Consider the following 14103-nt stretch of genomic DNA (forward strand, 5'->3'; position numbering starts at 1 on the left):
AGTCTAAGATACCAGTCTGATTCTAATTGTACTTTCCTTGTTCAACCTGCATTTTTCTTAGTATTTTGCTAAATTAGTAAATTAAAACTTTACAAGTCTCCAAAAGAGAGACTAACTCCTTGCATTTTGATTTGAACTTTACATCACACATGTAATCAAAGTTTACCAGTCACTCCCTAGTCATCTGAAGTATTTCCAAATTGCTCTTAAGATAATTTATCTCACTGATGCTGTCAGAGGCAATGGGAAATGAAGTCATGCCGTTTAGCTTCATGAACTACCTTTGACTTGCTGAGCTCCTGCAGCAATCTGTCTCTGTCATCCTGAAGACTAGCCATGGACTTGGAAAAGGCATCAATCTGTTGAACATAATTCCTACACTCTGAAGAGAGTCTGGTAATCTCAAGGTCTTGGGTGGTTAATGTCTTGCACAAATTTTCTATTTCATCAGTGAACTGATCAAGAGTGATCTTATTTTCAGCACCAATAAGCACTGGGTTCAAAAAATCATGTTTTTTGAGTACACTGAAGAGATTTGATTTAAAATAATTCAGGTCAGCTTCAAGTTCATCTGCTCTTTTTTTTTCAGACTTAAGTTCAGATGTGTATTTACTCTGAAGTACCTTGAAATCTTCTATTAATCTGTCTCTATCATCTTGCAAAGCAGTCATAGCTTTTCCAAAGGACTCATTTTGGGATTTCAATTTTTTATTCTGAAATTGTGCTTCTAATAGCCTCTTCTCTGAAGATGCATCAGCTTCCTTCCAAAGGAAGTTAGCATCGTGTTCAAATGCTGTTATACTGTACTTATCTTCTATATCTTTTGTATTTTTGCCTACTACATTCTGGACTTCTTGAAACTTGTCCTGAAGTTTTTCACAAGGTTGTACACTAGCCTTGAAATCTTTATTCTGATTATGTTGCCCGCTCCCCCTTGTTTGTGGTTTCTCTCCAGATTCAGAAACTAGCTTCTCTTTGTTTATTGATGCAATTAGAAACTCTAAGTCTTTAACTTTGGAAGTTAATTTTTGATTTTCATGTTCTAAAGATTCTGTACTCTCCTTTTGCAATTTATTAATCAGCTGCATTTCTTTGATTTGTTTTTGAAGATCCATTTTTTCCTGTTCAAGGTTCTTAATGCTATCCAGTTGCTGTTTAAGCAACTCTTTCAACTGATGATCTTTCAATGACAAAACTTGGTTAAGATCTTCCCTGTACTTTATTAGTTGTGCACTTTGCATTGCATTTTCAGAATGAAGATCATCTATCCGATTCAAAAGTTTTCTTAATTGTTGTTTCAGGGCACCGTTCTCACTAGCACCGTTCACTAACAGACTGTCTTTCTGACTTAAAACATTTTGGTGATGATGCTCCAGATCTTTGTATTTAGAAAAGAGATCATCTCTGTCATACTGGAGAGATGACATTGATTTTTTAAAGGCATCAATTTCACTGGCAATCTCAGCCTTATCTTGAATTGCTTTGTCTGCTTTCATCTGGAGATTTTTCAATTCATTTTCCATCCTCTGACAGGCTTCATTAGATTGTTCTCTCTCCTTTTGCAGAGACCTTATCTGCTGTTCATACTCATTAGTCTGTTTTCTGTGCTGAGTCTGTATCTGAGTTAGATATCCAGAAATCTCCCCACCCTTAGAAGATATCAGTAGAGAAATTTCTGTATCTTTGTTGTTCAGCATTACCTTCATTTGCTGAGAAATGGCAATCTGTTTTTCCAACTCTGCATGGGTCTTCTCCTTTTCAAATAGAAGTTGTTGTAATTCCTGTTCTTTTCTAGCAAAATTACTTTCCAATGCTTTTATCTCTCTTCCTGCATCACTACTATTCTCTATAAAACGATTAAGAGAATTATTTTCTTTAAGCAGTGCTTGCAAAGTTTCTTCTTTTGACTGAAGAGCAATCTCCAATTCTTGTTGTCTGTTGATAAGAGTCACATTTTCTTCCTTTATTCTACCCAGCTCGCTGTAGTGTTGTGTATGTACAGATTTTTGCCGCAAGTGCATTTCATTCTTGGAGTCTTCTAACATGGAATACTTAATCTTCAATTCCTGTATCTGAGCCACTTTGTCCTTCATTTCTTCTTGTAAGGACATTATTTTCTTACTACTGTCATCCATCTGTTTCTCTTTATTTTGAATAACCTCTTTGAACTGTATTTCCCAGGTTTTCATTTCACCAATTACCCTGTCCCGGTCATTTTGGAGAGAGGACATACATTTTGTAAAAGCTGCTAATCTGGCCAAAGTTGCATTCAAATCAGCTTGAAGTTTCTTGTTTTGAGAGTCCTTAATGTTGATTTCCTCTTGCAACTGATGAAGCTCACTAACAGCCCTGTCTTTCTCCCTCTGAAGAACATTACGTCTTTCCTCAAGGTTCAACCATTCTCTTTTGTGAACTGTTTTCAGTTGCTCCAGGCCAAGCTCTAATTCTTTCTCAAATTCTCTCCTTTGAATTTGTAGCTGGTCTTCTTTCTTCTTAAGTTCTCTTTTCCCACTTAAGTTTTCAGCTGTAAGCCTCTCCAGTTCACTCTTTGAATCATCCAGTAAAGCTTTTTGGGAAGAAAGCTTTTTGTTCAGATTGTGTATTTCTTCATTTGACTTGGCAAGCTTTTCTGGGATATTATTTAAGTCTTTTTCAAATTTTTCACTCTTTGACTGTGATAATTTCACAGATCTTTGCAAGTCCAGAATCAGTTCCTGGAATTTAATAGAATCTTTTTGCAACTGGTTAATTTCTTGCTGCTTTTCCTTTAAGAGTTCTTGCAATTCTTTGGTTTTGTTTTTTGTACCACTATTGTCCCTCTGGGCACATTTCACTTTCTCCTCAAATACTTTTACAAGATGCAACTGTTGTTCCTCTTTTTCCCTAATCACACTGCATTTCTCTGCCTTTAAATCTTCCAACTGTTGAATCAGCAAACTGTTTTGTAACTGTGCAGATTTCAGCCTGTCTGTCAGCTGATCCACGTTTTTTATATGGTTGAGCAACTCTGTCTCCAGAAATTCTCTCTCATTTTTTACTTTGTAAGAAGTTTCTTGCACATTTTCAAGTTCTTCCTGTAGAAGACGCTTGTCATCTTCTAAAATCTTAACTCTCTCATTTAAGCTAACAATTTCTTGTTTAAGACTTCTAGATTCATTTTCTAACTTTGATAGACAGTTGTTTTTCTGGTCCAAAAATTCTTCAGTTTCTTTAATTCTTTCTAAAATCAATTCTCTCTCCTGCTCTAGGATACGCATATTTCTCTCTTTTACTGAAATATCATCATTTAACAAAGCAATCTGCTTTAATAATGATTCTCTTTCATTTAATACATCACTGATTTTAGACTGCATATCAGTCTGGGACACTTCCATTTGAACTTGCAGGTTTTCCAAAGCTAATTTAGTTACATTCATGTCATTATGAAGGACCTCATTTTCATTCTCAGTTTTCTCTAAAGCCTGCTTTAAGTTTTCAGAAGTATGTTTCAATTGCTCATTTTCCTCCATTAGCTGCTTGCTCTGCAGAGCAGCTTCATGAAGACGATGCCGGTGTTCTTCCATCCTTGATGCATGTTTACGTGTCTGCCTTTCTGCTTCACTTCGTAGTTCATCAATTTCCAATTGTTTGGATTCAGCAAATTGTTTCAATTGGTTCTTTATATCTTTGTTTTCATTAATGACTTCTTGAAGCTGTTTCTCAAGCTCATATTTTTCAGATTCCCTTTCACTGAATCTGTGAATAGCTTCTTGCTTTTCTTTTCTAGTGACATCAATAACCTGCCTCATTTCTGCTACTTTGCTACTGATATTCTCATAGGCTTGCAGAAGTGACTCATATTCCTGCTTTAATTCATTATGTTTAACTTTCCATCCTGTTAATTCAACTGTCTGAGAATCTTTTAACGTATTGAGTTGGAAAGAAAAAGCCTCTTTCTCCTGAACTATAGTCTCCATGGTAGATTTCAGACTTTCACATGCAGCAGTTAGGTTTTCATTTTCAGTTAACAGTCTAGCATTTTCAGAAACAAGGGTCTCATCACACAATGAAGAAATAGTATCTGAGTTTTGTTTTTCTCTGCCAAGTTCAGATAACAAGCATTCCAGGGTATATGCTTTATTGGTCAGTTTTTCTTTTTCTAACATTATTCTGTCAATTTGATCTTTCAAAAACTTGTTTTCTTTCAGGGCTTCCTTGCGTGATATTAAGGCTGCTTGGAGCTTTCTTTGGAGACGTTCTCTGGACTTTTCATCAACAGCATTCTTTTGCTCTTGTGGTTGAAACTCATCCACATTTATATTTTTCTCCATCTGCTCTGGAGTTGTTTTTGTTTGTTTCTGGATTTGATATTTTGTTCCTTCTATTAGCTTAGCTCTCCCAGAATGATCATGTTCCAGTGACTGAGTACAGATGTCTCTGTCTTGTAATCTCCCTTGGAGCAAATTAATTTCTGAATGTGACTGTACTAGTTCCTTGTCAGTGGCATTTTCATCTTTAACTTTCTTGCATAATACCATAGTATTGCTAACCTCAGAAGCTTCTACAGCCTTCTCACGTAGCATACTTAACTCCATCAACAGTTCTTTGTTTTCTTTGCTGAAATATTTTAATTCCTTTTTCATATTGAGTAATTCTTCATTGGATTTCTCCAAACTGTTGATGAACTCCTCTCTCTCTCTCTTCATGTCTTCAAAGGCCATTTTAAAATGTTTGGCTTCTTCCTGGCTTTCCTGTAAACTGAGCTGTAACTGCACAGCTTCTTTCCGTATTTCCTTTTCCTGATCAAACCTATCTTTGAAATCCATTAGAGTACAATGCAGGTCCTTAATTTCCTCATTCCTTTCCGCAACTTGTATATTGGCTTGTTGAAGATCAACCTTCAATTTTTCAGATCCCTTCTGGATAGTCTTGCAATCCTCTACCCTCTTTTTAATTACAGTTTCCTTCTCATTATTCATGCTTTCAATCATAGTTTTAAGGTCCATTACCTCAGTCTCAGATTTTTCCAACTTTTCTCGCAGTTGACCTATCTCTACGTACAGACTGTCTTTGTGTTGCTCATAGTGCTGTTCCAGCTGACTCATACAATTCTTCAAGTCTACCGTTTCTTGTGTTTTCTTACCAAGTTCAACTGATGTCTCTCTCAACTCATCCTTTAATTTTTTTGTTTCTTCACAAAGTTTTGCATAGTCATTACTTAGTTTCTCTAACTCACTGTCTTTCATTGTCATTTTAAACACTGCCTGTTCTGATTCTCCTAACACATCTTGAACCTCATATTTTTGTTCATCTGATTCCAACTTGTTTTGGACAATAGTTTTTTGTTCTTGAAGTGCTGCTACATGAGACTCCAACTCTTTCTGTAGAGAGTATATTAGCAACCGATTACAATCAAATTCTTTACACTTTCTTAGATGAACTTTCTGGAGTGCTCTGTGTTCTCTTTTGAGGAGTTCAAAGTCTTTAGTTTGTTCATCAAATTCTGCTACAAGTTTAGCGCATTCTTTCTTTTCTCTCTGTAATTTCTTAATATTTTCTTTCCAGGTTAAAAGTGATGCCTGAAGTTTCTTTTGAAGGATTTCTTTATCTCCTTCTAATTGATCTGGCTGAGTAACTTTGTTATTGAAATCCACAGAATTATTACCAATGTCCCCAGCATAAGATTCTACCAAATTAGTATCTTTCAATAATTCCTCCTCATCTACAATTTCAGCCTTGAGATTTTCAAGAGTTGCAAGAAGTTGAGAACGTTCCTCTCCATATTCTCTCTCTTTCTCACTAAGTACAGACTGCATGTGAGCAAGCATAGAGTCCTTTTCCTGCATGGACTTTAGATTTTGCTCAGATACTTTTTCTTTTTCAGCAAGGATATCTTTTAACTTTGCAACAATGTCCTCAAGCTGCTCCAAACTGGTTACTTTGGCAGAAAAACTTTCATTCACGTTATTTATCTTGGAATCTTTCTCAAACAGCTGTTGCTTCAGAGTTTCAAGATGGGACTCAAGATCTTTATTTTGTGTTTCAACAAGTTTCAACTGATGTGTTAATGCATCAACCCTCTTCAATAATTCCTCTGTTTTTTTATGCTCTTTTTCTGTTTCTTCCTGTCCAATCCTTTCAAGTTTTCCAATTTTTTGCATTAGATCTTTTCTTATTATCAATGCAGCTTGAAGCTTCTTTTTCAGAATCTCTTTTTCCTTAACTAGTTTCTCAAGATTAAACTGCAGCTGCTCTTTTTCACTCATTAAGTCTTTAAATGCAGTTTCTTTGTTGCTTAATTTAACCTGATTATGTTGCAGTTCTGTCTTACAATCTTCAAGTTGCTGGGATACTCTATCAATATTTTCTACTGAACTACTCTGAACAGCTTCCAGATGCTGTAGTTTGGTGTTTAATATACTTCGCTCTTCAGAAAACTTCATCATTTCATTAGACATGGATTCCATGATTTGAGCAACAAAACAATCCTTTTCTTTCAGCTGCTGATTTAGAGCAGAAATTATATCGTTCTGCTGGTCAGTCTGTGAAGTTAAATTTTCTACCCGGAGGTCTTTTTTCTCCATTTCTTCTAGGAGACTCACTATTTTTTTACCTTCCATGTTCAACTTCTCATGACTGATTTTGAGTTCTTTTTCTGATTTATGTAGCTTCTCTTGAAGCAAATTAACTTCCTTGTTCATTTCTGCTAATAATTTTTCTCTTTCTTCCACAAGAGACTGTTGTTTATACAATGTGTCTTTGACAGTGGCCATTTCTTCTGACAGACATTCAATTTCATAATGACAGGTATTCTTCACCTTTTCAAGATCATTCTGCAACAGCTCCTTTTCTTTCTCTATCGAATGCATACTTTTTAACTTATCTTTTATAATATCCATTTCTTTCTCCTTTTCTAAAAAAAGCAGTTGAAATTCCTGTCCTTCCGTTTCTTTGCTCAGAATAGTGGATACCATGGCAGAGAATTTTTCCAGTTTAGTTTTACTACTAACTTGCTGACCAACATCTGAAGTCTCTGCATCCTTTTCTTTGAAGAAGTGTCTACTACTAAGTAATGCAGATAGGCTTTCAGTTAGCTCTTCTTTTATAACATCCAGTTCTTGCTGTAAAGACTGGATTTTACTATCCTTTGGTTTCATTTCACTTTCTAAACTGCTCAGCTTCTCTTTAAGAACAGAATTTTGCTGTGTTGCCCTATCAAATTCTGTTACCCACTTGTTTTCTGACTCAATTAAACTTTGTTCTAACTTTTCAATTTTAAGCTTTAATTCAGAGACTTCTTCACCCTTCACACTAACCTGCATCTGTAACTGCTCTTTTTCATTCTTCATCTTCAGTTTGACAGCATCTATCTGCATTCTTGAGTAATTCTCAGTGACTTCTAGTTTTTCATGGATTTCTTCTGTTTTTTGCTGTAACTGATTTTGGTATGTAATAAGGTCTTTGTTTTCTACAATCAACTTATCAATAGTCTCTTGTAAGAGAATTTTCTCCTTTGCTAAAGAATCCACCTGTTGCTGCAATCTCTCTATTAAAAGAGCGCTGTCACGGCAGTCTTGAGAGGATTTGGAATGTACATTGTTCAGCTCAGACTTTAAATGTTCAATATTTTTAGCCTGTTCAGTGCATTGCATATAGAGCGTCTGTAAAGTTAATTCTTTTTGCTGTGTATCTTGTTTCCATATATTTATTTGGTCCTGTGCTTTCTGGTGTTCACGTTTTACAGAGTCCAGTTCAACTGTCAGAGAATCAAATTTCTTCTGGTTAATAGCAAAATTGTCATCTTTTTCCTGCAAAACACTAGTAAGGCTTTTCACGGCTGCAGCACTTTTCTCTAGTTCCTCTCTAAGCATCTCTATCTCATTAGTAAGAGCACAAATGTTGCTCTCTGCCAGCTGTATACTGACATCTTTTTCATTTAACGAATTAAGTAGCCCAGCTATAACTTCCTCCTTCTTACTAAGTGATACATTAAGTGCGTTTCTTTGCTCGTACTGAGCTGCAATTTTTTCCTGCAGAGATAAGAAAGCATTTTCTTTTTCCTGTTCCAGTTCTTTGGACTTTTGTATTTCTTGTGTCAGTTCATGCATCTGACTCTGAAGCTGAGAAACTAACTGTATCTTGTCTTCATCTTCACTAGCTTTGTCACTTAGCTTTTTGAGAAGGCTTGTTTTTTCTACAAGAGAAGATTCTTTTTCTAGCATGGACTGGCTAATATCATTTATTACTTTCTTCTGATCATTTATCTCTTTTTCTAGTTTTAGTGTGGCTTCTTCCAGATCTGTAACCTGGTTCTTTAAGACCTCACATTCTCTCTCTTTGTCATGAAGATCTGTCTTCAATTTATCATTGACTAATATGGCATTATTGACAGCCAATTCCTTCTCTAGAACAATTGTTTTTAACCGTTCTACTTCAGAGGTCAAAGACTCAAACTGTTTTTGCTGCATACAGGAAGACTCCTGTATTTCAGAAATGTGTGCTTTCAAATTAACATATTCATCTATCTTTTGCTTTAAAGACTCATCTTTCTGTATAACTGACTGATTCAATTCTGCTGTTTTTTCCATCATATTTTTAAGCTGACACTGAAGGTCAGAAATTATCTCCATATTCTCAGACAGTTGAAATCTAAGCAAATCAGATTCCTCAGATTTATCTTTAAACAACTTTAAATCTTGGGCTTGCTTCTTAAATTCATTTTCTTTTTCTTGTGCTGCCTGTCTAAGCTGACTGGTTTCAGAGCTCAAAGCTTGTACCTGGTTTTGCAAATCTGAAATTATTTTCAAATGCTGCCCTTCTCCTGCCACTTTATTTTCTTTCATTTGCTGAATCAAAGCTTCCTTCTCAGAAAGGAGAGCTTCTTTTTCCTCAACACCAATTTTTAATTTTTCATTTTCAATGGTTAGGCTATCAGTTTGGTGCTTCAAAGCTAAAATATTATAATCTTGCTGAGACATGTGTGAAGTCAAGGCAGTTATTTCATCTGACTTTTTCATTACTGTAGCATTAACTGTTTCAACATCTACTTTCAATTTTTCATTTTCTAGGTTTAGTATGTGTGCTTGGTGCTTAACTGACACAATTTCTGACTGGTGCTGAGTCAACTGAGACTGAAGATCAGCACATTCACTTGACTTTTTGCTGCATATAACTGAAATGTCTTTCTTTTCATGTTTTAGAACATCCCCTTCTTTCCTTAGTAATTCTACTTGTTTATTTAACATTGCACTTTTTTCAGTTTTCTCAGCAACCTGCTTATGTAGATTCTCAAGCTCTACATCTTGATTTTTTATAATAAGAGCTCTCTCTTCCAGCGACTGAGATAACTTTATATTTGCCTCCTTAAGCTTTTGAACTTCATTCTGTAACTTTTCCATATCAACTTTATTTTCCTCTACTTGCTTACGTAAGGAAACATTATGAAGGATTTGTTCTTCTTTAGCTTGAAAATCCACAGTTATGTCTTGAATTTGTTTCTGTAATAATAATATTTTTTCCTCACTCTGGCTGAGCTGTTGGAGTAGTGTGTTACATTCAGTCAGCTTATTATTTAGCATTTCTTCTTTTTCTACTTCTCTGTCTTCAGCATTCTTCAACTGAATGATGAATGATTGTATTTGTTCATTTAACTGTTGTGTCAACTCCCTGCTTTCAGATTGCTGATTGGTTAGCACATTGCATTCCTTTGTTTTCTCTAGCAGCTGCTCTGTAACTGAATTTTCTTTTTGCTCTACAAGTGTTGAAAGTTGCTCAACCTTTTTCATTAACACTTCTTTATCATAATTTAGCTCTGAAAGTGTTTTTTGGTACTCTATTTCACTGACAGATATCTTATTCTCCATCTCTGCTACAGCCTTGTTTCTCTTCAACAGCTCACGCTCCTTCATGTCCAACAAACTCTCATTTTCACTGACTAATTGTTGCTTTTCTTTTTGCATAGCATCTATGATATTTCTCAGATCTTCATTTCCTTTTATTTGCTCTGACAAATCTTTTTCTTTCCCCTCAAGAGCTGCTTGCAACTGCTTATTAATTAAAATAATTGTTTGTGTGTCTGCTTCCATCTTACTAACTATTTCTTGTCTTTCAGTTACGTGGTTCTTAAGTTCTTCAAATTGCATCTCTTTGGCTTTCAGGTCTCCAATTAATTTATGTTTAGTCTCTTCACTTTGCTGCTTAACAATCTGAAGTTTTTGCTCTAACGAAGTAATCGTCTCTAGTTTCTCTTGTAAAACTTTTTTAACTGTTTCTTGATGTTCAATATGTTCTGCAAGCTGTGTGGATAACTTAGCCAATTCTTCATCTTTATTTGCAGCTTCCAAAACTAGTTTGTTGTATAAATCTTTAAATGATTTTAACTCCTTCTCAAAACTCTGTTCTTTGTTCTCCTTCTCTTTAAGCAAACTCTTAAGTTTTTCCTTTATAGAGTTGTTTTCATCAAGCTGCAATTTCAAATATTTAGTTTCTTCCCTGTGTTTTGCCTCAGTTTCTTGTAGTTTTTCCAAAGTTTTATTAATTTGTTCTTTCAGTAAAGTAATCTGTGACTCACACTCCATGAGCTTGTTATGATATGTAACCTTGTTGGACTTGATTTCAGAACGTAGATCCTTAATTGTTATGCTGTTCTCACTGATTTGCCTTATCAACTCCTCGTTTTCTTTTGTTATAGCTTCAGTCTGGCTTTTAGATTTCTCCAGTTCCAAGCCCATTATATTAATCTGCTCAGAAAGTACAGAAATCTTCATGCTTGTATCTCTTATATCAGCTGTTTGAACTTCTTTGAGTAAGTGGGTTTCCCTTTCAGCCTTTGTCAATGCTTCTTCCATCTCTCGTATTTCTTCTTCTTTACACTGGATCTGGTGTTTTAGAATGACAATCTGTTCAGAATACTCAGTCATATTGGAAGAGAGGGCAGATATTTCTTTGTCTTTTTCCACTAGTACTTCCTTGAGATTGTCAATTTCTCTTTCACGTCGCTGGAGGTCTTGAATTAGTTGAGATCTCTCCTCTAAATGGTTTGTGTTCAATCTGTCAAGTTCTTCATTTGTCTGGTCAAGTTCAAGTTGCATCAATTCTACCATGGCATCTTGTTTCAGGGTCTAAACATCAAGAAAACTATGTTACAAAATATGCTACAACTTTCACTTAAAGCATTTTAGAGGAAACTGCTCTCCTGCTTATGAGACCAGTATCCAAAGCTAAATAATCAGTCTCATTTAACAATGCTTGAACTAAAAACCTGTATAATGATATAGTAACAAATTAACTAAGGGTTATTTTATGATGACTTTCATATTCAAAAAAGTTTAAAGGGCGAGTACTTTTAATTCTTATATATTCTGCTAGACAATTATAATGGATCAAGCCAAACTAAGCACATGTAAAAAAATTTCCACATCACTTTAATGAGTTACCTTTTCTTTAAATGTGGCAACTTTTTCTGTTAGATCATTGATAGCTATTTTCTGTTCAGTGCACTCTACTTCATATGCATTGTACTTCTTCAAGACTTCATCCAGCTTAACATAAAAGAAAATTTTTACTGAGATATGTAATTACACAAAAGAAATAATGCCTACATGTCTGTAAATTACAATCCTGAATTTAAGTTTACATAATTCTGATTTATAAAGAAACTGATATACAGTCTACACACAAGGACCTTTTATAATTGACCAATGAGACACAGATTTGTATGGATAAAGCATAGCAACTGTATAATGAGTCACCGCAACATCAGACAACAGATCAGCACAAGTAAGTAAGTAATACCACATTCAACTGAAAGTGCAGAAGCTTCTAAATAGGAAAAATGACAATAGTATTATTGGAATATGACCAGGAAGCCAAGGTAAACACCCCAAAATTTTGGTCATTTACATCTCATCCAAAAGACATCAAAACAAAATTTATTCACAAGAACACAAATTATTATTCAAAAGAAAAGGAGTACTTGTGGCACCTTAGAGACTAACAAATTTATTAGAGCATAAGCTTTCGTGAGCTACATGCATCCGAATGCATCCGATGAAGTGAGCTGTAGCTCACGAAAGCTTATGCTCTAATAAATTTGTTAGTCTCTAAGGTGCCACAAGTACTCCTTTTCTCTTTGCGAATACAGACTAACACGGCTGCTACTCTGAAACCTGTTATTATTCAAAAGGAATGTAAAATGGGATAGGGTTAGATGGGTCAGGGAATCAGTAACGAGATATTGAGCCCATCACCTCCAGGTCACCAGTTTCAAGCTGGCTGAGGTAATTCGAAGTTACTACCATCTGTGAAAGGGCACACCCTCACACAGAGAGGGGACTAAAAAGCTTCACTCGGCCTGTTCAACACCAACAAGGAGCACCTGCAGTGCTTCTTCTGCTGGATGGAGTGGGGAGGATGGGTAGCTTAAAAGGGAAAACCTGCCAGGAAGGGGCAGTGAACAGAGAGAAGGCTGCCCCACCTCAACAACCAAGATAGGCCCACTGAGAGGGAGACAGCCTCACTGCTCCCAAAGCTACAGGACAGAGACTCAGAGCAGCACGTACCACGAAGAGGGGGACCCTGGGTAGACTAAGCTCAAGGGGCTGACCCGGGAAGACTGCCTGAGTTCCAGTTCATCCTTGCTTCTTTTCAATTTCCCATGGCCTCCCCTCTCCCATACGGGCAGAAAGAGGGCAAAGGACTTTTCTTTTCTGTTTGCTGCAGGAACACCTTGGGCATTGCCATGGGGGGAGAGAAAAACAGTCCAAGGACCTGAAGAGGAGTCTGGAGGGGAACCCTGTCCCTTCACCATCCAACAGATATTCAGTGGCCTTTCTGAAATGAGCTGACAAGTCTCAGTCCAGCTCCAAGTATGCCAAAAATCACAACTAGCATCCTTGTTAGCAGCCTCAACTAAGAAACCAAAGTTGAACAGGCAGGGAGATTTAATTATTGTAGTTCCCCCATATGAAGGGGGAGCTTCGGAAGAGATGGAGTGCATTGAGATGGCAGTGTTAGGAAGACTGCCATATCACTTCCCAGAATGTATGCATCCAATATATCATTAATAAAAGGGTTCGGGTTGCTAGAGTTCTCACTCCAGTACCTTTTCCAGATATTGACATTTACTTCAAATTGTAAAACATATTTTAAAAAAAGGCTTAAAACTTGCATTCAGTTAGGAAATTGTTACCCAATATAACAGGATTATATTTTCTTTCATTATATCTATTAATTCTTTGCAAGACTTTTACAAAAAACATTAGATTCCAAAGCAAAAGAAGGCTGCCTGAATTTAAATTCAACATTGTTCCAAAAGTAATTACGTTCAGTGCCTCATCATGTGTTCAATTTACCTTCTGTTCAGTTTGCACAAGCTTTTCACCAAGTTCCTTGTTCAGAAGATCTTTTTCTTGAAGTAACTTCCTCAAATTTTCAATCTGTTCCAGCTTTTCTGTTGTACTCAACAGCTTTTGTTCCTTCTCCGCAAGTGAAGTTTCAAGGAAGCTTTTTCTATCACTTAATCTAGCAAGAAAATATTTATTTAGAACTCTAATACTCAATGTTCATTTAATTAAGTAGTATTTGAAAACAGAGCATGTTATTTTCCAGTCTTAACTTTCTAAAGCCAATGTATAATTTTTAAGGCTATCAAGAGATTAAAAAAATTAATCGAGCTGTTAAACAATAGAATACCATTTATTTAAATATTTTTAGATGTTTTCTACATTGTCAAGTATATTTATTTCAATTACAACACAATACAAAGTGTACAGTAATCACTTTATATTTATTTTTTATTAAAAATATTTGCATTGTAAAAAACAAAAGAAATCGTATTTTTCAATTCCATTAAAAGTACTGTAGTGTAATCTCTTTATCATGAAAATTGAATATACAAATGTAGAATTATGTACAAAAAAACTGCATTCAAACATAAAACACTGCTATAACATGAAATACATGGCAGAATGTGGGTAAAATAGAGCAGGAGACATACAATTCTCCCCCAAGGAGTTCAGTCACAAATTTAATTAACGTATTTTTTTTTTAATGAGCGTCATCAGCATGGAAGCATGTCCCCTGGAACAGTGGCCAAAGCATGAAGAGGCATATGAATCTTTAGTG

General features: G+C 35.6%; 1 protein-coding gene across 12 annotated transcripts in view; it reads right to left on the reverse strand.

The window, feature by feature from the left end:
• The window catches only part of LOC119856943 (golgin subfamily B member 1-like), a 69120-nt gene that overhangs the window by 20058 nt on the left and 34959 nt on the right, over positions 1 to 14103 (reverse strand). For all 12 annotated transcript variants that reach the window (XM_043517575.1, XM_043517576.1, XM_043517572.1 and 9 more), the window contains 3 exons: positions 13332 to 13500; positions 11415 to 11519; positions 282 to 11099 (listed from right to left, as the gene is read on the reverse strand). In XM_043517575.1, the coding sequence (XP_043373510.1) occupies positions 282 to 11099; positions 11415 to 11519; positions 13332 to 13500 (11092 nt within the window). The remainder of the gene's footprint in view (positions 1 to 281; positions 11100 to 11414; positions 11520 to 13331; positions 13501 to 14103) is intronic.

The sequence above is a fragment of the Dermochelys coriacea genome, chromosome 6 (genome assembly GCF_009764565.3).
Source record: "Dermochelys coriacea isolate rDerCor1 chromosome 6, rDerCor1.pri.v4, whole genome shotgun sequence".
Classification (NCBI taxonomy): domain Eukaryota; kingdom Metazoa; phylum Chordata; order Testudines; family Dermochelyidae; genus Dermochelys; species Dermochelys coriacea.